Raw genomic sequence first — 25,764 nt, 5'->3', positions numbered from 1 at the left:
CCAACTTTGTCCATTCGATTCATTTCATTGAATGAAAAAAAGGAAATTGACAATTGTGTATTCATGATTCATGTTTGGAAAGAATGTCTCAAATTCGATGTAACACTATAACAATTGAAACATGAAAATATGGCTATGAATCTTTAGGAGACAGGAGTTTTAGCGCATCGTCCAAAAATGGCAATAAAAGAACACCTCGGTGGCTTACTTTCGGATCTAGAACATGGTTTCTCATTTGTTTCCATTCCGACAGTATTGGCATCAACATTTGATGTTCTTCTATTTTGTTCAGTTCCATGAACCGTTGTTGGTGGGTCGCCTCCTGCGGGTCTATTGTCCCAAATGTGTCCGGATGATCCTTGTCGCCGAAATGAGTATGCTGATCTCTCTAAAGTAGTCATGAATTTATTTATCAGAAAAAGTTGGGATGTTTGATAGAATATTTCTATCTGTTTTTGTGGGTTTATGTTTTATAACTGTTCATTAGTTTTTTAAATCTAATTTAACGATTTTTTGTGGGATATTCTATCTTACACCCGTTTTTTCCCTGCTTTATCTCTGCGCTTGGCACTTGGCATATTCTTGCACATTTTTTCCCATGTTTTGTAGTATGAAATAATTTAGCAGATCTTGCACAATTAGAGTGGGGGCACATGGGCATTCTTTTATCCTAAGTTGAGTATTTGCAATTACTATGTTTTTTAACAAATGTGATGGGTATTTAGAATGTTGATGCTTTCTATAATTCTAACAAGCGAGCGAGACCTATCAATCAATGTGCGGCTTAAGTTAATTAGTCGCTTAAAATTAAAAATAAATTGGAGGCCTAGTTTTTAATTTTTTTATAATATACCAAAGTATTTTTTAATCTGGTGGTCTTAAACATGTCATGTAAAAGTTAAATTTAAAAATTGACAAAAAAGAAAGAAACATAAGACACAATATAATTTATTCTTTTGGAGGCCTAAGATGGATGTCTCATTTTTAAAATGCATTGAGCCGCCCCTGATTGATTAAGTGCACAATTGCGTGCATTTAGCTTGAGTTATATGTCATGATACACAGTAGTTGAGGATGTGTTGTGCTAAAAGATGCAGAAAACGCATGTATAGATTTATAATTTTCTATCATGAACAAACATTACAGCTCTTCCTACAATGACCTACATATTCTTCAGTGCCAACCATGTATGAAGGATTTTTATCACATTCACCAGAAGCAGCCCAACTGGAGCATTCAGGATACATATCGATACACTTCTCAGCTGATGGAATACTGTCATAGGACCTTACATGAATCCACTTTGTAGCAGACCACTTCTCACCTTCAATCACTGGGCAACTTCCGTGCAAGCTCAAACGATCAGTTGTTGCATTAATATGTAGACTGAAAAACAACAACGCATCGCCCTTCTTTGGTTTTACTGCAAAGTTATGTCAGAATCACTTCAACTGAATCTAGTATTTTCAATATCGAACACAAATATATAGTGAAATTCACTTAAATTTCAACGAATATGCTGATGGACACCGACTAGTCTGACAGACTTTACATTAAAATTCATGGTACCTGCATAGCCATCTTTAGCACAATTAGACCAGTCATCACCCTTTGGCTGAGAATCTGCAGCCTGTAGGTTTAGAAGAAAGTAAAGTTTTCGTCTCAAGTAGTTGAAGCGAAAAACAGGAAAATCATACAAAATTGGAATTACCTCTGATCTAGGAAAAACTGTTTCGCCACCCTTATCAACATCTGATAAATACATAAGGACAGTAGCTACACGATGACCGCCTATCTCTTGATTAACTTTGTCCATAAAATAATCAAAATGTGGCTCGTATTTTTGCCCGTGTTCATAATGCAATATCTGCATTGGTTCTCCATTCTCTGATTGACAAGTTGGCGTAAAAATAAGAATTTATAGAGATGAAGCCAATCAATGTCATAGAGGTAGTACTAAAGTACCTTCAGGGAGAAATGTCCAGGCAGCTATTCTGGCTTCCACATTAGCAACAACTTCATCCTTTAATAAAGATTAACAAAAGTTTCATTGAACACTAATAAAGTTCTGAAAATGAAATTGCAGCATAGAAAAGAGGTACAGGACATGAACCTGAGCTTTGTTGAGAAACGCGCCAGTACTTGTCCGATATTCACTCTCTATGCTCTCCCCTGTTTCAAGGTCAGTTACCATGGATTTCTCCAGACTATCTTTAGCCTGATTCACCAAAGCCAATGTTATTCAAAGACGAAAAATTCAGAGTTTGGAGATGAATATATATATACATATAGAGGACGCTAACTTCACATCCAATGATATATAGACTCGGTTAGTCAGTGTAATCTCATAAGAGGGGTCTGGAGAGAGTAGTGCGAAAGCAGAACTTGTGAACATAGAGAGGATGTTTAGACCCTCAACTCAAATAATAGTAAAATGTATATAAGAAATTATTTTCTCTTTAAACTAACGCAAAATGACCTTTACTTGCATTAACTAAAACTCCCACATTTCTGAATGAAAGATAGGAACAGAGAAAGAAAGAGGGAAAAAAAAGGCTAACCAGAGAGATGAAATGATCACACTCTTCATTTGTCAAAAAATTCCTATATATAAAAACTCTGCATAAATTCAAAATCATTATCAGGGCTCCATCAAATTAATCTTCATTCTTCGCAATTCTCAGGAAATCAGCCATATATAAACAAACCTGGGGTGCCATGAAATTTGTGTAACCCGTGTTGGATCAATTGGAGTCGACAAGGAATTAGTCGTCAATTTCAAAATCGACGTTTTTCTGAAAGAAAAAAAAAAGCATTCATCAAATTAGCTGTAACCAGTAAAAGAGGAAGAGGGAAACTGGAGATAGGATCAGTACATTTCTTTATTGCCATTCCACAAGGATGATTGACGTGAAGAATGAGACAGGTGAGGAAAAACGGCAATGAAACAGAGGGAGAATAGAAGAATAACATGAAGACAACAATCCATCAAACAACACAGAGTGTTACACAAAGTCGTCTTTCTTCTTGATTCCAATTTTTTTAATAAGAGAAGTGACTTTGTGAGATAGTTAACACTTAATAACCATATCAGAAATCAACTCAAAAGTAAATTTAGTTTTCATTGGAGAAATCTTTCGTGGATTACTTTCATTTTATGTTATTAGATTATGGTATGTAGCTTTTACTGCCAGTGTACAATATGAAAAAAAGGAGAGTACTTTTTTGGTAAATGACATTGAAGTTAAAAAGGAAAATACTTTATGCCTACCACTGACTTCATTTTTTTTTTTTGAAAAAAATATTTATGTTATTTATACTGCAAATTGCAAACAGTCAAATATTACTTGAATAGTAGTATTAACTATTAGGCACTATCTATCCAACAATATTTGTCTACTATTGACTTTACACACTTCTTAAAAACTATAAACAAAAGAATAATTTTACTGTATCACCCTTTGAATATAATAAATATAATGTCTTGAAAAATGTAATAGAGAAGAATTATAATTAATGATAAGGATAAATTAGGAACTATAAGTGTAAAATTATTTATTGATTTGATATAGTGAACAAAATTATTGGACATCCTAAAATAGAACAGTGAACAACTATAATTGGATAGAGTAACTCCTATTTTTTCAAGCAATAAACACTCTACTGGCATGCATGATATAGTGTATTTATTGCACCTAACACTGTAAATCAATTACCCTGAAGAAAAAATTGTAATTGACTGATCGGTGAAATTTGATTCAGAAAATTATGTTTTGGGCCTCATTGTTGAGCCGGTCCAAGAATACTCCTAATACGATCGTATGATTTTTTCCCAAAAGCTCATTTAAGGCGATTTTTTAAATTTATTAACATAGCGATAAATTCATGATTTTAAAAGATGATCTTACCTATCATTTCTTGTAATACGGTGAAACGCATAGCATAATTTATGTACATCTATTTAAAACGTTTGCATATTTATGAGGTAATTTTGTACATATTTTATCTGTCCTTATATCAAGACAACCACTATACTACTAGTTTATTTCGTTTTTCTATTAAAGTACTAACTATACATGTCTATAAAATTTGGAAAAACACCAAATTAGAACTCTTGAAGACAAATCATAAACTTTTATCTCTGTTATTAGCAGCCCGTCGTCACTTTCTTGCTTGCAAATTCAGATTTTGTAGTCACTGTTCCATCATTTCCAGCCAAAGCCATGTACTTATCCTTCCTTGTAAAATTGGTGCACTCATACGATAACGTTGCGGCAATCGTCCTCTGTATATAATTTGCCACATCATGGCTTGATTTTCCAGATTTACAAGTCAATTCATATGGCCATTTGTTCAAAAAATTCACCTCATATGAAGGACTAGGATTCATGAAGAAATAAAAAGGGTCCATTCCTTTCCAACCCCTAGCCGTCGTGCCATGGAACATACTCATTTTATTACACATCGCCACGGGGACAAGCTCGTTGGTTAATTCCGCGAATAATGCCGAAAATCTCAGTAAAAATGGTTCTCTACATGTTGTTCCTTCAGGGCATATAACCAAATCACCTTCTTGTAAAAGTTTTTTGATCATGTTAGCATCCATTATGCGGTCACGGCTTAGACGGACTGTTTTAATAGGTGAAATAATCTCAGAGAGTCGTGACAACGAGTAAGTGACCGCAGGGATGGGCCTACCAAGGGCCGTTGAGAGGAAAATTGGGTCAAGAAGGGTTCGATGAGAGGAAATAAATAGGACACCCGTTTGGCCCGTGGATTTTCGGGCCGGAGGAGGTGGGTTCCCTTTGATTATGACTCGAACCCCAAGGGCCCAAAAGGCGTAATAGACTAAAGGCATCGGTAGGAGCGCACCCGCTGCGATACGCAAACATGCTAAGAGGAAACCAACAGGGATCCAAAGAATAATGATGAGTGCCATTAAAGGGCTTGGTTTTTGAACAAGTCGGCCATCATGGAACACAATGGGCTTTGGTAACTTATCTTGGCTCATGGGCTTCACACCAGGCTCAGGTGGTACTATGTAACTTTCCTGCAAAAGGTAATAAGAGAAGAGTTGTATTATTCCTGATCTAAGTTATGTGCCTGATAATGTAAATTTTTAGATTATCCAAGAGATTCAAAGGGACTCAAACTCGAGATCTTTGGTCAAGAATGAATGACTACTTAATACAATCCCTGTTGGTATTAGTGTAATTTGATATAAATAAACAAATTATTCTTTTTGTTTCCTTTTTACCTAATCTAATATAGTACTCCCTCCATCCACAATTGTTTGTCAGGGTAAGGTCATGCACACCCCTCAAGGATAATTTAATAAAAAATGTAATTTGACTAATATAACTCTATTATACCAAGAATACCAAAAGTCTACATAACTTTTCAATTGAACTACACTATCATTAAGGGCAGAATTGGAAAAAAGTAATTAATTGTTTCTTGATTGATTAAATTGACAATTAATCTTGGACAGCTATTTTTAGTATACCTGCCAAATAATTGTGGACGGAGGGAGTAAAAATTAACTTTTTTTCTTTTTTCTATCAGCTTTATCAAATTACGAGAGAATTAATACATTCTCCAATTATATATTTATGATTGAATAATCATTTCTAAAATTTACGGAATATTAGAAATCATTTTTTAGAAAAGTATTCTAATATATATGGATAATTTAGTAAAACTAATAATCAATGCTGTCTTGAGAGGAAAGCAAAATGCATAATTGAGAAGTAAAAAGAAACGGAGGAAGGGAGTACTACTTTCATTTTTTTTTAAAAATACTCCCTTTGATCCAAAATAAATGAATTTTTAGGATGTAATACACCCTGTAAGAAAATTAGTTAATGATATTTTAGACTGGAAAGAATAGTACTCATAAAAGTTTACCTAATAACTACTACGTACCTTGTTGTGACTTTTTGTGTTTAAAATGTTTTACACCACGCACTAATGCATTGAAAAACTTGCTATTTCACACTGAATGATTGGATACAGATTTTTATGAATGATTGGACACAAAATTTAAGATCGAAAAACTATTGCGTTACATATGCATGCCAATTCTATGAAAACAAGACCATGCCATAAAGGATTTAACAGGTTTTTAAAAATATAAAAACGTATCACTTAATTAAGAATAGACTAAAACGAAAATAATATCACAGAATTAGAGGAAATTTACAAACCTTGCATAAATTCATGAAGGGAAAATCAGTTTTGCGATCACCAAGTCCAATATGAGGAGCAAATTTAGAACCAAAAGCCTTTTGAAGTGCCTTAGCTTTGTTATGACCAACAAGAACTCCAGATTCATTAACAAATCCAGTAGCTCTTCCTTTATAGGTACATATTTCTGTCCCAATAACAATATCAACACTTAAATATTCCTTCAAAAATGGTTCAACCATAATCCTAGGATTCGCTGTAAGAACACACCTTTTCCCACACGATGAAAAAACACGCCATGTCTCAGGATGCAAATCGCTCAAATAAAACTTTGGTAGAACAGCTCGTGCCACGGATTCTATATCAGACACTTTCATACCAACAAATGTTGCAAAGACTAGGACTCTAATCCCCGCGGATTCAGAGATGAAATAGTATAAAAAGCCAGCCAACGGAGATGCTAAGATTAAAAAAATAAGCCTAGAAATACCACCAACTTCAAAAGCAACAAGTGCAAAATAAGGAAAAGAGCTACGTCCAACTAGTAATGTTCCATCCATGTCTGCTACTACTGTTTGATCTTCACGTCCCTTTGATTCACATTGTTGAATTGTTGGAAATTTTTTTGAATCTGTTTTAGCCATTGGCTTTGAGTTTGTGTTAAGTGGTAACTAATTAATTAGGGAGTGTTGAGTTCGATTTGACTTTCTTGTAGCTTAGATATATATATACAAGTTTGTTACGGTAAAAACAAGCTTGCGTTCCATATGAGGACAAACATTTAGCGTGATTTCCTAAATGGTTTTCACTTTGAGATTTCCGAGATGGTTAATGTCACTTTTTCATACGCAAAATACTTGTTATATTTCGCTTCTCAAAATTGAATTAGTTTAACATATGAAAAATACAATTGGAATTTTTCTAATATAAATATGATGAAAAAATAAATTATAAAATATAGGTAAAAAATTAACATGGTTAATTCTCGAAAATTTTCTATCAAAGTGCACATCTCCAATTAGTCATTAATCACACACTCTCTCTGTCCAATATATTAAAAATAGATGTTCAATTTTATTAAAAATTAATTCGATATATTAACTAAAGTTATTTCAAGTAAAAAAATAAATATGGGATGAAAGAATTAGAAAACATTTTATTTTCGTAGCAAATACTCCAAGGTGAGGCACAATATTCTTGAAACCTCCATCTTAATGAGATGATATAAATAAAGTAGTTGTTGAAGAATTGACTATTTGTACTCCATATTCGATAATCATCTTTGACGAACTCGCCAATATTTGTCAGGTTCCGACCTTAAAACAAAATGCTGATGCTTGCTTTCTACATTTTATCTGAAACTCTACCAATGAGTATACATTTTTAAATGAAAGGCAATTAAATTTTTTTCCCTATCTTATTAAAACTAGTTTAAATTTGTATTTTTTTTTTTGAACTAATAATTTGCAGCCGCTATAACCTCTGCCACAGCCTCAGTCCTTCAGGTGAGCACTTTGTGCGCACTGAATAAATCCTCAGTTTAAATTTCTATTTATTAACGTTAATTTTCGAGTTAAAAATATTTCATCTTATACTTATTGGACTCTAATTACCTAACATTAGTTGGAATTAAAAATGTCCCTCCTTTTCATAGAATTATGAGATGACACGTGTGAAGTAGTGAGTTTGATAAGAATTATGAGATGAACTTTTAGAATGAATGTGCCGTAGCGGACAGATAGTAGCTAGGACGTTGCCATCTCTTAATAAATGTTTTAACAGATATAATCTGGCGGAAGACAAGAGTTAACAGGTTGCACGCAAAGTTAAATCTATGATAGGATTCATTGTATTTTTATTCTTTCATATTTAGCTTTTGAATGTTGAAATGTGAGTTTATTTTGAAGAAGGTCCAAAATCAACATGCATTAATGTCTCTTTGAAATCAAATAGTTAGTTAAATATTTGTTTTACCGTGAAGTTGATCATATTTTGAAAATCAGATCTTTAAATACTTTCAAGTTTTTGGACTTTAATTTCAATTACAACTTCAAAAACTTAAATTTTCAAGTTTCAAATTTCGACTTCAAAATCTATGGTCAAACAGAAGCGCTCAAGAAGTGTGTCATTCCTTTATTCCATGTATATCTATGAAAATGCAGTTTGGAGAAAACAGTGGCTATGATATTCGTCTGCACATTGAAGAAAGAAACTTTAATCCGGTACCTAGACTGCACAACCCTGAACAGAATGTCGGCATCCAACTCAAGATAATTTACTGTTTTTGAGGAAAATGCCAAATGCATCTTACAACAATACTACTATTAAGCATCAGTTTTTGGAAAGAAAAATATCCAAAATAAACAAACCTTGTAGCTAGCTAGCATGTCCAGTCAAAGCAACACTGACATATTATTAGCTAGAAAACGACACTAACTCCACATTGCAAAACAAGTAACGCAAAGATAACTTAATCATCATTTGTCCAAATTTAAGTTTTTTTGGTTTCCATGGTTTTCGGTACCCATATTAAAGCCCGAATAATTTAAATTTGTGCCGCACTCCCTACCATAAAATTTTCACACCCAGAGTTTGCACTCGAAACTTTTGGTAAAGAAAGGAGCAGCTTCATCTACTGCATCACGTCTTTTTAGTGGTCCACATGTTAAGTTGCTTTACAAACAACAGGGGAAGGAAGTTTAATTTATAGGAAAAGTTCTTGTGTTGTCTTTGTCTTGTGCTCTGTAAAAGGGTGTCCTGGAAAGTGGTTAAACACCTCAAACGAAGTATCTAATTAACAGACAGAATAAAAGAAAAGGTATTTATTCTGCTACTTTTATATTCCTTTCACTTTTCTGAAAGTATTGACATGAAAAGGAAACCCCATTTTCAGGAGATTCCAATGCCTTTATCTTTTTGTAAGTTTCTATAGAAAAACAGTTAAAAGAAGAAAGTTGATGAGAGAACTACATGTATACTCTGGATTCTCTAGTACTATGATAAAGAAAAGATAATTGTAAAGTGAAAATAAATATTTCTTTAGGAACATCAAAGTGACACCTACAAAAATTTGTTTAGAAAAATTCAAAATCTAAGTAAGGACCAGATGACCTATCAGAATCAGAAGCAGCTTTGTCGTTTGCATGAGACGATTGTTTAAAAAATGTAAGATCAACTGGTTTAGGGATCTCTGGAGGATGAGTGCTTCGGATGAGAGCCCAGTTAACGTTTTCAAAGAAAGGATGTTGTTTAATCTCCGTGGCACCTCGTTTAAATCCTAATCTTTTTTGAGGATCCTTCACAAGTAGACCACGGATCAAATCCTTTGCAGCAAAACTAACAGTGGATCCCTCGGGAAATTTAAGAGGTTGACCAACAACGTTAAACAATGTCTCTCTATTTCCATTGCCTTTAAATGGTGTCTTCCCATGAAGTAACTCGTACAGAAAAATCCCAAATGTCCACCAATCAACAGCACTACCATGACCATCTCCTCTAATTATTTCTGGGGCTAAATATTCATGGGTTCCAACAAAGGACATGGACCGAGCTGTAGTTGGCTCTGCAACCAGCACAGGAAGTGAATCAGAAGAAACCATTGCACGATCACCCCTTGTTTTCGTTGTTTTATTGTTGAAGAGGCGAGGCTTAAAACATGAAGGTTGAAAGCAAGAAGGCTCCACACAAACAGGTAATTTGCATGCTGGATCAATACAAGATGGCTGGATACAATATGCAGAGATAGCACAAGAAGGTTCATCACTTGATCTAACAAGGGTAGGATTGACACAACATCTCAATGATAGATCAAAATCTGACAACATTATATGGCCATCTTCCCTCACCAGCACATTTTCAGGCTTTAAATCTCTGTATACAACTCCCATCATGTGTAAATACTCCAGGGCAAGCAACACCTCTGATGCATAAAACCTGCCACCCAAAAAAGGAAACAAACTCTTTAAGAATCTTCAAAATTGTAGACATGAAATATTGGAAGTTCAATACCAAATAATATACACTATTGCACGACATTAAGGTTCAAATTATTTATCAAAATATAAAGACAAAAATGGCATAACGCCCAAGTTAGAATAGATCAATAGTTCAAGTAAATTACAATTTTCTGAATTTCGATTGGAATCATGAAAGCAAAGTGAATAGCCTTATGCTTCAGCAGTGTTAACAACTATGTTCTTCTAGGATTTGAAAGTGGGGATTGAGACACAATTTGGAAAAACAATGAGCAATCGCCATAAATATTCCTCACACACGCTACACAGGAAACTCGAGGAAAATCAGCAAACCAGACGGGTGATGAAATGACTAGCAGCAAGGCGTTATGTTTATCAAACATCCTCTAGCAACATAAGACACTTAATCAAGATACCAGTGGTACTACTTTAAACAAAGAAACAATTATTTCTTAACTAGTGAAGCATACAAATTGAAATCTTTGGTAAATATGCAGTAAGATTGCCAGCCACACAGTTGAAAAACAGAACATAGTATAAAAGACAGACCTTGCTGCTTGTTCTGTAAAATGCTTCCCGGGCTGGCGCTGCCTGAGCAAATGAAGATCTCCGCCACTGCAAAACTCCATCAGCAAGCACGAAAACTTGTCCGTTTCAAAATGTGAATAAAGGGTTGGTAGGAATGGATGGTCCAACAAACCCAAAATTTCCCTCTCAGTTTGAGCTCTCATCACCTTCTTCCTCCCAGCTAACATCCCTTTATCCATAACCTTCATTGCAAACAAGCATCCCATCCCTCTTAACTCCGCCAAATAAACGCTCCCAATATCGCCAAATCCCAATTTTTTCAAAAGCCTAAAATGTGCCAAACCCAACTCCCCATCTTTCCCCTTCACACATTGTATTGCATCCCACCGAATATCGTTACCCTTGTGAGGTTTCGATGGACAAATCCCCCTATAACTAACCTCATTCGGGTCAGCATTGTTACAATAACTAACTGAACTAAAACTAGTATTCTCACTCTCAACAAATTCCACATTCTTGTCAACTCCAACATTCAAAGAATCCATCCCTTTTCCGTCAAAACCACCATCACTCAACTTACTTCCTACACTATTCTCAGATAGGGTAAAACTAGTGCTACAAAGTTCAATGCTAGTACTATTAGTATTGCTAACACTAAGTTCTTGAAAACTAACCTTAAGAGAAGTGGCATCAGTGTCTATACTATTATTGGCTTCTCTATTCATCATGAATGAAAGGTGTTTGATGAAATGCCTGAAAGAGCTGAGATTTGGGGTTTAAAGAAAATGAATGGTGGTCAAATGGGGTTTTTGTTGACGCCGAGGTGGTCAAAGAGAAATGAGAGTATAGTCATATAAGAACTAAAAAAAGTATTCAAATTTGATTGTATTTTACAATATCCTAGAAATCAAACAGCTTAGAGACAAAATATATAGAACACCAGTTATAAATTATAGTTATATATACACCCACTCTATTTAATATTAGAGTGATTTATGTGTTTGTATTGGGAGTAACAGGGATTGCAAAAGCCTAGCACATCTTTTTTATAAATAATCCATCTCACAATTTTTAATGCCATATGACCTATAATAAGTCTGTCACTCTTTGTTGCACATTAAGAGTAATGTGGGCCAAAGAGGCCTTCTTCAATTTCTACTGGGTCTTTTTTAAAAAAAAATACAAAAACCTCATACATTTAGGGCTAATTATATCATATCTCGGAAGTTTTTCTGATTACAAAAATTTAGATTTTTTATTGCTCTCGGATACATTTACATTATTTAATGGGAGAGAAGTATTCGAGAGGCGATGGATGTATCAGAGAAGGGTAAAGAATGTATTCAAGTAGAAGAGATTTTTGTAATTTTTTTAAATGATAGAAATAATATCTTAAATTGTGTATTTATGATATCTTTTGGTATATTTCTCGTTTGTCTTCTTACTCGTAGTCTTTCGAGATTTGTTTTATTAGCTTCCGCATGACACCTAATTATTTTCGATCCAAACAGTTGGGTTCCGAATTATATTGTCAAGATAATTTGAGTCCATTGAAGTTTAAATATTTCTTGGAATTTATCGACAGACGACAAGTTTTCAGTATGGACCAAGAAAAAAGTCCCATGTTCAAGATGCAACAGTCGTAATTTCCATTCTAATGCCATTGGTCAGGCTATCATTTGCTACATGATACAATTTTTAAATTCACATGTTCCTAACTATGCTCAAAATAATAGTACTTGTTTGTTCGGCATATTCAAGTTGTGAAATCGGTTAATATTTCTTATATTAAATTAATGTACAAAATAGATAAAATGGTTAGGTTGTCAACAATAAAAGCTACTCACTTGTTCCAATTGATATGGTGCCATTTGAATTTCGAGCTAGAATTTTTAAAATAAAAACTATATTTTTAAGTTGCAATAATTAATATTTGACGTATTTTCAAAGACGTATCAAAAAAAATTACTATCAAAGAAAAAATTGTTTAACTTTCAAAATTCAAATGGTGTCCAATAATCGAAATGAAAAAATTAGTTATGAATTTTGAATGTAGTGATAGAAGAGATGTTATGAAGCAAAGAGTGAAGACGCGCATTGAAATAATGATTGGTTTAATTAGGAGTCAAACGGCGCTGATGCTATAGCCAATATGGGGATGGATCCACTAGGCTTTGCTGCTCCTAAGAGACACTAGACAGACAGATATGTCATTATTTATTTATTTAATTACAATAACCATAACTTAATAACTATACTACTTGCTACTACTAGCTTACTAGTACAATAAATTAAACAAGTTAAGTTGGAAATTAGTTGAAGCATGAAATATTAGCCCCACTTTAATTATTATATTGCATGAGTAATTTTGTGGCAGTGTACCTTTTGGTAACAGTACGAACGCATTCACCGGCCATCTGAATGAAATTTATCGCACATAGTAAAAATTAAACACATGCATTCACACTAAGTACGTACATATTGTCACAGAGATATAATTGTGAGTCTGCAACACTCTCGTCCTAGAAGCGAAAGGGGAGAGAGGGAGTTTATACGAAAAATACTTGCTCAGACTCGATCCATAATTAAGTGTATGTAATTTTTTAACCTCAATTATCAATTAATCATAGTCAATTGACATGGTTTGCTGAACGAATATCCCCCCGAGTACCCGTATAGTATAGTGGTCCAAATGTTACCAACACTAGGTGTATGCAGGGGTGGAGCCCAGAGGTAAGAAGCGCTAAGAGTTTATCAAAATCTTCTTTATTGTAAAATTAAATTACATACAAGAATAAAATTACTAATATGATTCAAATTTCAAATGACTCGTTCTTTTGTTCAATTTATATACGGAAAAGGGTCAAAAATATCTTTGGACTATCCCATATTTATTTAAACTATTTTCTCCAAACATAATATTCTCTCATGTCTAGAAATAGAAAGTCCATGTCTTTCACTTCTTACTATAGACAATATATACACTCGAATATGTCAAAAAGTGGTACATAGAAGAGGTGGAAGTAAAAGCTACGAAGATACATTTTCATTTGGTTGGTAAGGAAGTAAATGAGAAGGGAGTCCAATTCATTTCCACATGTTAAACAATACTTTAAGAGGTAAGTATTGAAGAAAATAATGATATAAAATTGAATGCTCAATTATTTGAACTTTGAAGTAACATAATGAGATTCTATATCCTTTCCCGCTACTCCGGAATACAAAAAAATATAGGAGGTAAGGTAATACACACACATCTCTCGTGATTTCATTAATACTATAAACCTCTCTTTCTATAAACTTTTTTTATATGAGTTTGAATATATATATATATATATATATATTTATAATATTAATGTATATAACTTAAATCACAATTAATACTTATAAACGAGACAAATCTAATCAATTAACTTTTGTAAATCTCTTCGGAATCAATCTAATCGACATTCACTCATCCAATTTCTTCAATTAATTTTTGCCTTATAAAATATTGGAGTATTAATAAATAAAAGTGAAACATAGAAATAATACAAGAAAATATGGCACGCTACAAAAAGAAATATAAGAATATTCTTAATTTTTTTTTTCATTTTCAACTGTTGTTTTACTCACCATTAGTTGTTTATAAAGGGATAAGCAAATTGATCAGTCGTATTATTAATTGGTGAATATTTTCGAGCTTTGCACGGTCATACAATTATTTATTATTTAAATATAATCGAGATAATAACATTTTTTCATGCATATCCTTACAAAATCAATAATTTAAAAAATTTCTTTCTAATAAAATAAAGTAAGCATGAAAAATTGAAAAGTAAAGGTAGAAATAAAAAGAAATGAAATTTATATTTAATATAGTTTCTTAATTTTTTTTGTTTTTCATTTTTTCCTATTCCTATTATCTAATATCACTTCAATTGTTCATACCTTAAATAATAAATTCTAGTTTGGAAAAGAAGTTATTTTCTCTCGATTTTTTTTATCATTTTATCTCCGTTTTCTTTCCCTCTTATCCGACTTCATCTTCTCTTTTTTTCTAGACCATTAGTTCCTTCAATCCTTCTTATATTTATTTTATTTTCTTTTCTTTTATTAATTTCTTGTTCCCTAGTTCTTGTTGCTATTCAAAGATTGCACTCTATTTTTAAATAATCAAAAAGAAAATTTGTAAAAATATTTTCATTGCCTATTTGAAATCTAAACTTTTTCATCTTTCCCTATCTTCTATAGTAATCGTCTTTTCCTAATTAATTGACAAATTATTTAGTTAAATTTGGACTTTTAAATTAAAATGATAAGTACTAACAAATGAAAGAGATTTAAATATACTAAGTGGTAGTTAACAATGAGTAATTGAAAAAAATGAATAACGTATTGAGGAGAAATATTTTAAGTAGTGACTTTTGATTTTATTTTATTTTTTTAATAATAAAAACAGATTAAATAATTTAGGAGAATGGTAAAAAAAAATGAGGAAAAGAAAAATGTAGTCAGAACTCATTCATGTAGTGATGACCCTTGATTTAGTATCTCCTTTATACTTTGAATAACTGTTGTAGCCGGTTGACACATTTTTCTTTTCACTTTCTGCAATTAATGGAACAAATTCGTGTACAGCAAAAATGATACTAAGCAATTAAAAAAAAGATATATAGTTATTATAAGAAAATGATATAATATACAAATATAGTATGAACTAAGGAGAAACTTTTACTTTAAAGTAGTTATTTTGTCAAGCTTTCAAGGTCACTTCACTGGTTTAGCTTTTACTATAACCACGAATAAGTAAATCACATTATTTTGATTCACATAAAAGAATTTGTCAATACAATTATCTATTATTCATACAATAAAAATAATAGTTTATATTACCTGACAAAATGTAGCATAATGAATTTTTCATCTAGCATAGTGGAGAAGTTGTTGGAGCTTTGTTTCTAATAGGGGTGTACATGGCCGGGTTGGTTCGGGTTTTTCAAATATCAAATCAAACCATTTGTGTCGGATTTTTAAATTTATAAACCAAACCAAACCAATAAAACTCGGATTTTTCAACCTCGGGTTTTTTTGGGTTTTTCGATTTTTCGGGTTGTTTCGGGTTTTTCCGGTAAAGTATTCATACAAACATATAATTTACTTGTACTTCAAATATTTCTTTAGTCTTACCAAAATATAACTATCTAAGATGTTTCTTAAAAATATAACACAATATAATATGATTAATGACACTAAAATATCCAACAAAAATAATAATAATGAAATCGTGTAAAACAAATATTACAAATTAACAAGTCATAATGAAAATTATCATAATTTAAAAGTACTAAATCATGCTAAAATTAAGTTTAATAAGTATTAGTTACAGGACTAAATATTAAATAAAATTAAAATTAGATTATGTATTTTAATTGTCTAAACCAATGTAAAACTAAAGAACAAATATTCAATATTATTGTCATTCTTAGTGTTGAATTGATTTTCTTTTTGCATTAGTATTAATTTGATTTTGATTTAAGCTTTATTATAATTACCAACATCTATGGACTATAATCTTTATTGACCCATTCATAATTCTAAGTTTCAAACTTGAAATAATATATTAAAAGATAAAAACTATGGAAAAGTATAAGAAATATTTTAAAATTATATCAAAGTAAATATTTTTATGTATAAAATAAAATTTTAAAATTATATATATAAATTCGGGTTGGTTTGGTCTCGGGTTGGTTTTTTTAAGTTAAAACCAAACCAACCCAAATATAGTCGGATTTTTTTTTTTAAAATCAAACCAAGTCAAACCAAACCACTAGTCGGATTTTTTTTCGGGTTGACTTGGTTTGCGGTTTGGTTCGATTTTCGGTTCGCTTTTGTACACCCCTAGTTTCTAAACTTCTATCATTTTATTGAGTGCAAGAATGTAAAGAGGTACAACATTTAAAACCTATTGATAAATGGAAAAATTCTTTTGGCCAGAAAATTTGGCTAGAATATGGCCAGAATGGTATTTTTCATATGTTATTTTACCTTTTTGAACATTTTTACTTTTTTAACTTTAATATCTTTTAACTAAAAAATGAAAAGAAGATTAGTTTATTTTAAAATAAAAAAGATATTATAATTTTTTTTAATTTCTGGCCATTTAGCATTATCCTAAATAAATACTATTAATTATTGGGAAGGAAAAGGGGACTACTGAAATGAATTATCTGGAGAAAAAAAATACGTGCAAGACTAATGAATACTACTCCCTCCGTCCACAATTGTTTGGCAGGTATACTAAAAATAGATGTCTAAGATTAATTGTCAATTTAAACAATCAAGAAATAATAAGTCACTTTTTTTCAATTCTACCCTTAATGATTATGTAGTTCAATTGAAAAGTTATGTGGACTTTTGGTATTCTTGATATAGTAGGGTTATACTAGTCAAATTACACCTTGTATTAAATTTTCCTTGAGGGATGTGCATGACCTTACCCTAACAAACAATTGTGGACGGAGGGAGTAATAACATTACTCCCTCCGTTTCATATTAACTTAAGCTTTGAGCCCTTTTCCATTTTTTTCAAATTAACTTAAGTTTTCAATCTTCAAGACTATTTTAAAAATATTCTTCCAATTTTACCCTTTAAGTTAGTATTGGAATTAGTTATTATAATTAATGTTTAGTTATTTTTGACAATAATTAATAAGGGTAAAAATGGAAAATTATGTTCAATTTATGTCCTAACCTACTTTTCTTAAAGGGTGTGAAACACCTCAAAGCTTAAGTTAATATGGAATGGAGGGAGTATAAATATAATAAATGTTGATTATGGGAAGCCGAGAGATAAATATTTCTGGCAGAAATTTTCGTGCAACATTGATACATATACAGATATACTTATGTTTATTCTTAAAAATAAGGAGAGAATTCAATATTATGCTTTGATATTTTGTAAAAACTTAAAATGAGGAAAAATGGTAAAAAATATCACAAAAAAGATAAATAAGTTTCTAGCCTTTAGAGGCATGCCACATCATCAAGTCTAACATTCTTCTTTATATATATAGATTAGGTACGCAAGGATAAAATTCATCTATAATTCAAAATGAATTTCAAGATATGTAATTTTGTTACTCAATAGAAAGATGAACTTCTCTTAACTGATAGTAGTCAAAAAAATTACACCGTCAGTTCAATTTTTAAAGTACTTTCTCATTACTTTTAAAAGATTAACTTCTCTCCACTGACAATGGACAAGAAAATTACACTGCAATAGTGATAATACACCTAAAATAAGAACTTTGAAATTAGTTATGTATATTCAAAATATCGGTTTAAATAATTAAGAGACCCCCATATTTTTTAGTAAATTAATGAGGCACTCGTAAATTTCAAGGTCTTCGATCGGGGTGATTTTGACAAAAATAACAATTGTGATCCCTAAGTGAAAGTGAGTGAGGATGAAATGTATTTAAACTTTATCCTTAATTTGCTTGATAGAAATATTATCAACCAAAACGTTCAGAAAAATTATTTTCGATCAGCTTACCTTGGGATCCTTTTCACCGTGTACTATAATCTTTTCTTGATTCTTGACATACCACGAGAAAAGTGGAAGAAGATCTGGATGAATTAAAGAACTTAACTTATTTGACATTCTATTTGTTGTTTAAAAGCTACTCAATATAATTTCTAGTAAAATATTCTTTCTTCTCCTTTTACTTGGAAGTATTATTATTTCTTAAAAGCACTTGAGTGCATCATTATACCTAATTAAGTAAATTCTACAGCTGCCACCTCATTTTATGTTAACCGGAAGAAAAATAATAGTACTACTTTAAGTGGAGAGGCAAGTACACGTTACATAAAAAAATATCTTCCCAATTAATTAACGGCAATAGTTTAATTGTCACTAAATATTATTTTTAGCGGCAATTAGCACTTTTTGTATTAATTACTAAAGTCTTTAGCGATATTGAATCTAATGACACTTAACTAATGTCGATAAAAAACTTCGCACTCCTTATTAATGTATCTATTTATTAACGCTAAAAGTTATTTTCGTTGGAGTAACACATCTAATATCGTCAAAGGTTATTTCTTCTTCATAAAGGCTGTTAAACTTGAAGTAAAATCAAAGAAGGATTTGGACCACTTTCTATTAATTAATTAACATATATATCCAAACTATTATAAATATACATTCTTTAGCTCCTTGTATTTGTCAAACAAAAAGAAATGGAAATTACGATGAATTTTTCACGGATATCTTTTGCTCTCCAACTCTTCTTTATATGCCACTTCATTACATCAGGTATTTAAGTCTTTGCGACATCTCATCTAATTAAGCACATTTAATCTTTAACTAATTAAAATATGCAGTTTTGATTCCTTTGCTTGTGAATATTTACAAAATTTCAAAATTATTAAACCAAATCGATTAATGAATTACTCATTTTTATGTTATTGTGTTGTGTTGCACCATATTTGAAATTCACTTGTTTTTTCAGAAAAATATTTTCCTTCGTACCAAACACCCCCATAGTTATACATAATTTATGTAGTACCATATAGTATTTATTATGGAACAATTTTTGTGCAGGTAAACTAAGAGAGGTGGAGGGATGCAGTATTTACATTAGTAACAAATGCCCCTTCCCTATATGGCCAGCAACTGCCCCAAATACGGGCCATCCAGTTTTAGCAAACGGTGGTTTCTACCTTCCATCCGGCGGAATTCGCCGAATTGGATCCCCAGGGGACTGGAGTGGACGCATTTGGGCTCGAACCGGCTGCAATTTCGACGTACCCACCAATCACAAACCGGCCTGTGAAACAGGCGATTGTGACGGAAAACTCGAATGTGAAGGAACTATAGGCCTTCCTCCAGCTACACTAGTAGAAATGACAATACAATATGATAAAAAGCAGCCAAGTTTCTACGATGTAAGCTTAGTTGACGGATATAACCTCCCTGTTTCGGTAACAAATAAGCCTTCAACATCAAAATGTCTTATTAGAGGGTGCACCCAAAACATGAAAGATACGTGTCCACCTGAGCTTCAGGTACGTACGTTAATATGTTGAATTGCATGACCATCTCATATATACTACAAAGACGTATTTTTTAATTTACTTGATTATGATTCTTTTAATAGGTTGTAAATGATGAAGGACAAGTGGTGGCGTGTAAAAGTGCTTGCTTGGCATTCAATCTTGACTCGTTTTGTTGTAGGAACAAATATGGAAGTCCTGAAAAATGCAAGCCGAGTGTGTACTCGAGTTTGTTCAAGAAAGCTTGTCCCTCTTACGTCAGTTATGCTTTCGACACGCCTTCGCCTGTAGTCAGCTGTTCATCCGATCAATTTGTTATAACTTTCTGTCCAGATAAATGGGGCACTGAACATTTATCTGCTTGATAAAACTGGGGCTTAATTACTCTCTAGTTTATACATTTATTTGATTTTATATTCATAATTTCTTCATAATAAAGAGTTTAAGTTATATGCGTTGTATCAATGATCAGATCACCTTTAGATAACCAATTCTTGGTGGAAATAGTAAAATTGATATGCAACTTCGTTGAGATTAGAGTTCAAAACCGTTGCATGACATTATTAAAAATGACCAAAGCTTAATTGTTTTGAAAATGAGGATGGCCGATGGTTATATATCCAACAATAATTTTTCTATACGAAGTTTTACTTTATGTTTGTTTAAAGAGAAAATTTTGTATGAAGTTGTAATCAATCTATGATACATCAAAATTTTGGTTAAGCGTTGAATTATATTTTTAACAAATTAACTTGAAATAATTACTTCCTCGTATGGTAAAATGCTTGGTTCATGGGTGCCCCAAATCGGTTCCATGGATATTATTACCATGTATAAAGTTGTACCATGCATGATCTGTATATAATTAATATGTACATTAATTCTATATTTATTAGAGATTGAGGATACACCAACTGACAACTTCAAATTGTTTCTGCTAAGGGGGTGAAAATTTCTTAAGTTGGCTGGCTAAAAGGGTTAAGATTTCATAAAATTCTGGTAACTGGGCCTAATCATTGAAAGCCCAAATTTTATGTAACTGGGCCTAATCGGTTCGGAGCTCAACCCGACCCGACCCGACCCTTCTTGAGGTTCATTGTTGTAGATCAATTTATATTAAGTAATGTTCAATTTTGTTATGAAACAATTTTAAAAAAATTAGATTTTTGTACATTCCGGGCGGCGGCCTGCAACTACTTTCATTCCAGTACAAATTCAACTTCAAAAACCAAAGAAAAAATATCTTGAGAAGTTTTTTGTTATTGTTATTCCAAAAATATCATAAATACTCAATAAACTCTCCTTTTTGAAAAGATATTTCCTCTTTAATTTACGTTAGAATTTTTCGTAAACAAATTGATTCCTAATTGAAAAGGTACTAATTTTAGGAATTTCTTTCCTTCTTGTAAAGGTTTTCCTCTTTTATTTATATTTATAGTAGAAATAGAAGACAATTTCTTTGATTTTATAATTTAAAAATAGAATACAATAAACCAATTATAATAGTTTGAACTATATTAATAAATGTAAACGGTTTTTTTCTATTACAATATAATTCAAATCCTACTACAATACGACTTGTGGCCTAGTTAAACTAATGAATTTCCTTGTTCAACATGAACTTGGCCACTGACCACTATATATATTATGCCTCACTTCCAATTCACAAAAATACACACCTTCTGGTAAGGATACCAGATGTGAAAAAATTTAAGGTGGGGATAACACAATGGGAGCATCATTGACTGAAGTAGGATCCAAGCTTGCTGGACTAATGTTCATATGGGGCACAATTCAACAACTATTCCCTCAAATACTCTGCAAACGGATCGAATCCTTCTGGACTCGACTCGAAAATTACTTCTATCCTTATGTTCAAATTACCATTGATGAACTCACCAATGGAAAAACTAACGAAATTTACAGACATGTTGACACTTATTTGGGTACTAAGTCTGTGGACACTGGTGCTAAGTATCTCAAAGCTGAAAAACCCGAAAACAGCAAGTCTTTCGCTGTTATCTTGGACGAAGGAGAAGAAATCATTGATGAATTCGAAGGCGCTACATTCTGCTGGCGCTCTCACAATGAAACATTCGATGATAATAATTCTCAGGGGAGTAAGAAAACCCAGCCTACTGAGAAGAAAAGTTACACAATTACATTCAATAAGCAACATCGAGAGATTGTCACGGGAAAATACTTGAAACATGTGATTGAAGAAGGCAGGGCAATTGAGTTCAAGAATAAGAAACGGAGGATTTATTGTAACGACAGTACGCTTACTTGGTGGTTGCGTTTGAACACGATGTGGAAGCACGTCAATTTTGAGTACCCTGCAACTTTTGATACTCTGGCTATGGATCCTAAGAAGAAGGAAGAGATAATCAATGACCTCATTGCTTTTACCAAGGGGAAGGAGTTTTATTCCAAGATTGGAAAGGCGTGGAAGCGCGGCTATCTTCTTTATGGTCCACCAGGAACTGGAAAATCAACTATGATTGCAGCTATTGCGAATTACTTGAACTATGATATTTATGATCTTGAACTCACTTCTGTTGAGGATAACTTAGAGCTTAAGAAATTGCTCTTGGAAACAACAAGCAAGTCTATTATTGTCATTGAAGACATTGACTGTTCCGTTGATCTCACTGGCAAGAGAAAGAAGGCAAAAAAGAAGAAGAAAAAGGAAGAAACAAGTGACTCAGATTCGGATTCAGACTCGGACTCTGACTCTGACTCAGACTCTGAAGGCAAAAAAAAACTTACTCTTTCAGGGTTGTTGAATTTCATAGATGGAATATGGTCAGCTTGTGGTCAAGAGAGAATTATTATATTTACCACTAATCATGTGGACAAACTTGATCCAGCTTTGATACGTAGAGGACGGATGGATATGCACATTGAGATGTCGTATTGCAGATACGAAGCATTCAAAGTGTTGGCTAAGAATTACTTGGGCATTGATACACATCCTCTGTTTCAAGAGATTGAACCTTTACTAGAGGAAGTAAACATGAGTCCTTGTGATGTCGCGGAGAGCTTGATACACAAGAATACTTCTGGAGGGATTGAGATTTGCTTGAATAACTTGATTCTGGCTTTGAAAGATGCCAAGGAAAAGGCAATACAAGAAGCCAGGGAGAAGGAAAAACAAGTTTTGGAACAAGTCAAGGAAGAAAAACCCAAGAAAAGTAAAAAGTTGTCAACAAAATTAGTCAGAAGTTATGGCCGTTTTAAAAAGATTTTCAGATGATGTTTTCATATTTATCTTCTTTAGGTATAGGTTTAGTAGTTTTATCATGTTGTTATGTCGGAGTATTCAATTTTGTTTATTATGTGTTTATATTCACTGTTGTTTATTGGTACTAGTAGTTTTATTGTTTTCTTACTTGCGACTCAGTATAGTAAATTTTTGGATCCTTAATTATTTTTACTTGATTTCAAAGGTTACTTTAGTATGTTTTTGCCTTCTGAACGATTAGTTCATGATCCAAATAAAACTTTTATGTTCATTACACTGTGACAACTGATGATTCTAGTTGACAAAAGTGATCAACAGAGAAAGCTTTAGCAAACTAATTAAAGTGTATGTTTGGTTAGACAAATACTAATGCGAAAATACAAAAGGTAAAGAGTACAACGTAACAGCATCTTATTTTTTCTAGAACTAGAACTGCTTGTCAGGAACAACCTCTCTAGTCTCTACCCAAGTAAGGAAGGAATAAGTTCTCCGTACACTCCACCCTCCCTCCCCGAAACCGATACTTGTTATTGTCCTTGTATACAAGGAAAAAGTCTACCTCTCGACCCCCAACAAGTGAAAAAAGTGTTAAGAATTAAAGGTAAATCACTTCATTCAAACAGTTTTTTGAAACGGCCATAAGTTTTGACTAGTAGTTTTGTGGAGGAGTTTTTGTTCTTCTGGGAATTCAAGCTGGCCTTTCTCTTGGCCTTTTTCAAAACTTTGAGTAAGTTTTCCAAGCAAATCTCAGGCTTTCCTGAAGCATTTTTGGGCATCAAGTTCTCAGCCACATCACAAGGGCTCACGTCTACTTCCTCTAATAAACGTTGAATCTCTTGAAACAGAGGATGTGTTTCAATTCCCAAGTAATTCTTAGCCAACACTTTGAATGCTTCGTATCTGCAATACGACATCTCAATGTGCATATCCATCCGTCCTCTACGTATCAAAGCTGGATCAAGTTTGTCCACATGATTAGTCGTAAATATTATAATTCTCTCTTGACCACAAGCTGACCATATTCCATCTATGAAATTCAGCAGCCCCGAAAGAGTAAGTTTGCCTGATTCATTCTTGTCGCTCTTTTTCTCTGTAGTCGAGTCTGAATCTTCTTCCTCCTCCTCATTCGTCGTTTCCTTTTTCTTTTTCTTCTTTCTCTTGCCTGTGAGATCGATAGAACAATCGACATCTTCAATGACAATGATGGACTTGCTGGTTGTTTCCATGAGCAATTTCTTAAGCCCTGAGTTATCCTTAACAGAGGTGAGCTCAAGATCATAAATATCATAGTTCAAGAAATTCGCAATAGCTGCAATCATAGTTGATTTTCCAGTCCCTGGTGGACCATAAAGAAGGTAGCCGCGCTTCCACGCCTTTCCAACCTTGGAATAGTAGTCCTTCCCCTTGCTGAAAGCAACGAGATCATTGATTATTTCTTCCTTCTTCGTAGGATCCATAGCGAGAGTATCAAATGTTGCAGGGTGCTCGAAATTGATGTGCCTCCACATACCTATAAATGGTACAAAAAAAACAAATCTTTTAGTAATTCATCCAAGTTATTTTATTATACCACATGATCTATGTACTTACCTTTACCATACCAATACCACTCCCCCTCTTCGTTAGAGTAGATCTTCTGCTTCTTGTTCTTGAACTCAATGGCCTTGCCTTCTTCCATCACATGTCTCAAATATTGTCCGGTGACCATGTCTTGATTTTTCTTATTGAAAGTTAGCGTGTAACATTTCTTTTCAATCGGAAGTTGAGAACGTCCCCCTGGAGAATTATCAGTGAATGTTTCCTTGTAAGAGTTCCATTTAAGCTTGACACCATGGAATTCATCAATTACCTCTTCTCCTTCGTCCAAACTAACAGCTAAAGACTTGCTCTTCTTGAACATTTCAGCTTTAAGATACTTTGCATCATTAGTGGACTTAGTACCTAAATAAACTTTGATAAGAGAGTAGACTTCATTTCTTTTATCATTGGAATATTCATCGATGGTAATTTGGACATAAGGGTAGAAATAATTTTCGAATCGATGCCACAATGTTTTGATGCGCTCGTAGAAAGAACGGGGGACAAGTTGCTGAATTGTGCCCAAAATGAACATCAGTCCAGCAAGCTTGGAGCATAATTCAGTCAATGTATCTACCATGTTGTCCTTTATATTTTTAGCTGTATTTGTGTGCAAGATTTTGAATGAAGAAAAGAAGTGTATTAGTATGAAGTTAATGATGGGGCTTAATAAAACTATACATACAACTATATATAGCAGGGGAACAAAGGCACTTCGTGCGGCACTAATACAAAAAAAGTTGGTCGGTGCCCGGTTGAACGCGGTCCGCTTTAAGGGAACTTCACTACAATTGTGTATTTTTATGGAACTTTCCGCACATCAGAACTCGCTCCTGTGCAATAGCTCAAAAATCATAGAGAATATGTAAGTCACACTAGACAAGTTTGGTGGGATGAACTCTACGTAGATGGAATCATTCTTGAACCTTCCTTACGAAATATCATCTACTGCACCAACTCAGTCATCTTTACGATTCTACAATTGAATATTATTTCCCAAAAACATGGGTATTCCTTGGGACTCAAGTAAATTGAAAATGAAAATATAAAACCAATATGTTCGTTTCCGACTTAATTTCCACAACTTTTTGGGGGAAAATGGACAAAAAACTGAAAAGATGGTCCAACTCGAGCTATAAACTACTCCTATCACTTTTGCTTTTTCATTCAATACAAATTTCTTATGTAAAAGGGGCTTCGATCTTCATTATA

At 32.9% G+C, this 25,764-nt stretch overlaps 6 protein-coding genes across 6 annotated transcripts; 2 read left to right on the top strand and 4 right to left on the bottom strand.

The window, feature by feature from the left end:
- Positions 1-1,127: 1,127 nt before the first annotated feature.
- LOC125810981 (probable prolyl 4-hydroxylase 6) lies at positions 1,128-3,013 on the bottom strand. Its single transcript, XM_049490476.1, has 8 exons — positions 2,877-3,013; positions 2,709-2,795; positions 2,562-2,619; positions 2,114-2,218; positions 1,966-2,023; positions 1,712-1,887; positions 1,570-1,630; positions 1,128-1,423 (listed from the first exon to the last, which is right to left on the bottom strand). Exons 1-8 carry the CDS (start codon positions 2,987-2,989, stop codon positions 1,128-1,130), a joined length of 954 nt encoding a protein of 317 aa, XP_049346433.1. The 5' UTR covers positions 2,990-3,013.
- A 1,131-nt stretch (positions 3,014-4,144) lies between these two features.
- LOC125810980 (glycerol-3-phosphate acyltransferase RAM2) lies at positions 4,145-6,844 on the bottom strand. Its single transcript, XM_049490475.1, has 2 exons — positions 6,207-6,844; positions 4,145-5,050 (listed from the first exon to the last, which is right to left on the bottom strand). Exons 1-2 carry the CDS (start codon positions 6,828-6,830, stop codon positions 4,148-4,150), a joined length of 1,527 nt encoding a protein of 508 aa, XP_049346432.1. The 5' UTR covers positions 6,831-6,844; the 3' UTR covers positions 4,145-4,147.
- Positions 6,845-9,260: 2,416 nt separating this feature from the next.
- LOC125811142 (serine/threonine-protein kinase D6PKL2) lies at positions 9,261-11,730 on the bottom strand. The gene is made up of 2 exons (XM_049490638.1): positions 10,710-11,730; positions 9,261-10,119 (listed from the first exon to the last, which is right to left on the bottom strand). The coding sequence occupies exons 1-2, from the start codon at positions 11,414-11,416 to the stop codon at positions 9,261-9,263; spliced, it is 1,566 nt and encodes a 521-aa protein (XP_049346595.1). The 5' UTR covers positions 11,417-11,730.
- Positions 11,731-18,908: 7,178 nt separating this feature from the next.
- Positions 18,909-20,134, top strand: LOC125810950 (thaumatin-like protein). The gene is made up of 3 exons (XM_049490455.1): positions 18,909-18,990; positions 19,279-19,742; positions 19,835-20,134. Exons 1-3 carry the CDS (start codon positions 18,915-18,917, stop codon positions 20,093-20,095), a joined length of 801 nt encoding a protein of 266 aa, XP_049346412.1. The 5' UTR covers positions 18,909-18,914; the 3' UTR covers positions 20,096-20,134.
- A 1,325-nt stretch (positions 20,135-21,459) lies between these two features.
- Positions 21,460-22,986, top strand: LOC125811094 (AAA-ATPase At3g28610-like). Its single transcript, XM_049490585.1, has one exon. The coding sequence runs from the start codon at positions 21,460-21,462 to the stop codon at positions 22,984-22,986; it is 1,527 nt and encodes a 508-aa protein (XP_049346542.1).
- Positions 22,987-23,585: 599 nt separating this feature from the next.
- LOC125811107 (AAA-ATPase At3g28510-like) lies at positions 23,586-25,132 on the bottom strand. Its single transcript, XM_049490601.1, has 2 exons — positions 24,565-25,132; positions 23,586-24,484 (listed from the first exon to the last, which is right to left on the bottom strand). Exons 1-2 carry the CDS (start codon positions 25,130-25,132, stop codon positions 23,586-23,588), a joined length of 1,467 nt encoding a protein of 488 aa, XP_049346558.1.
- Between the last annotated feature and the right edge of the window lie 632 nt (positions 25,133-25,764).

The sequence above is a fragment of the Solanum verrucosum genome, unplaced genomic scaffold, assembly GCF_900185275.1.
Source record: "Solanum verrucosum unplaced genomic scaffold, falcon-dt-bn FXZP01000032.1, whole genome shotgun sequence".
Taxonomy (NCBI): domain Eukaryota; kingdom Viridiplantae; phylum Streptophyta; class Magnoliopsida; order Solanales; family Solanaceae; genus Solanum; species Solanum verrucosum.
This window is presented reverse-complemented; position numbering and strand designations above follow the sequence as displayed.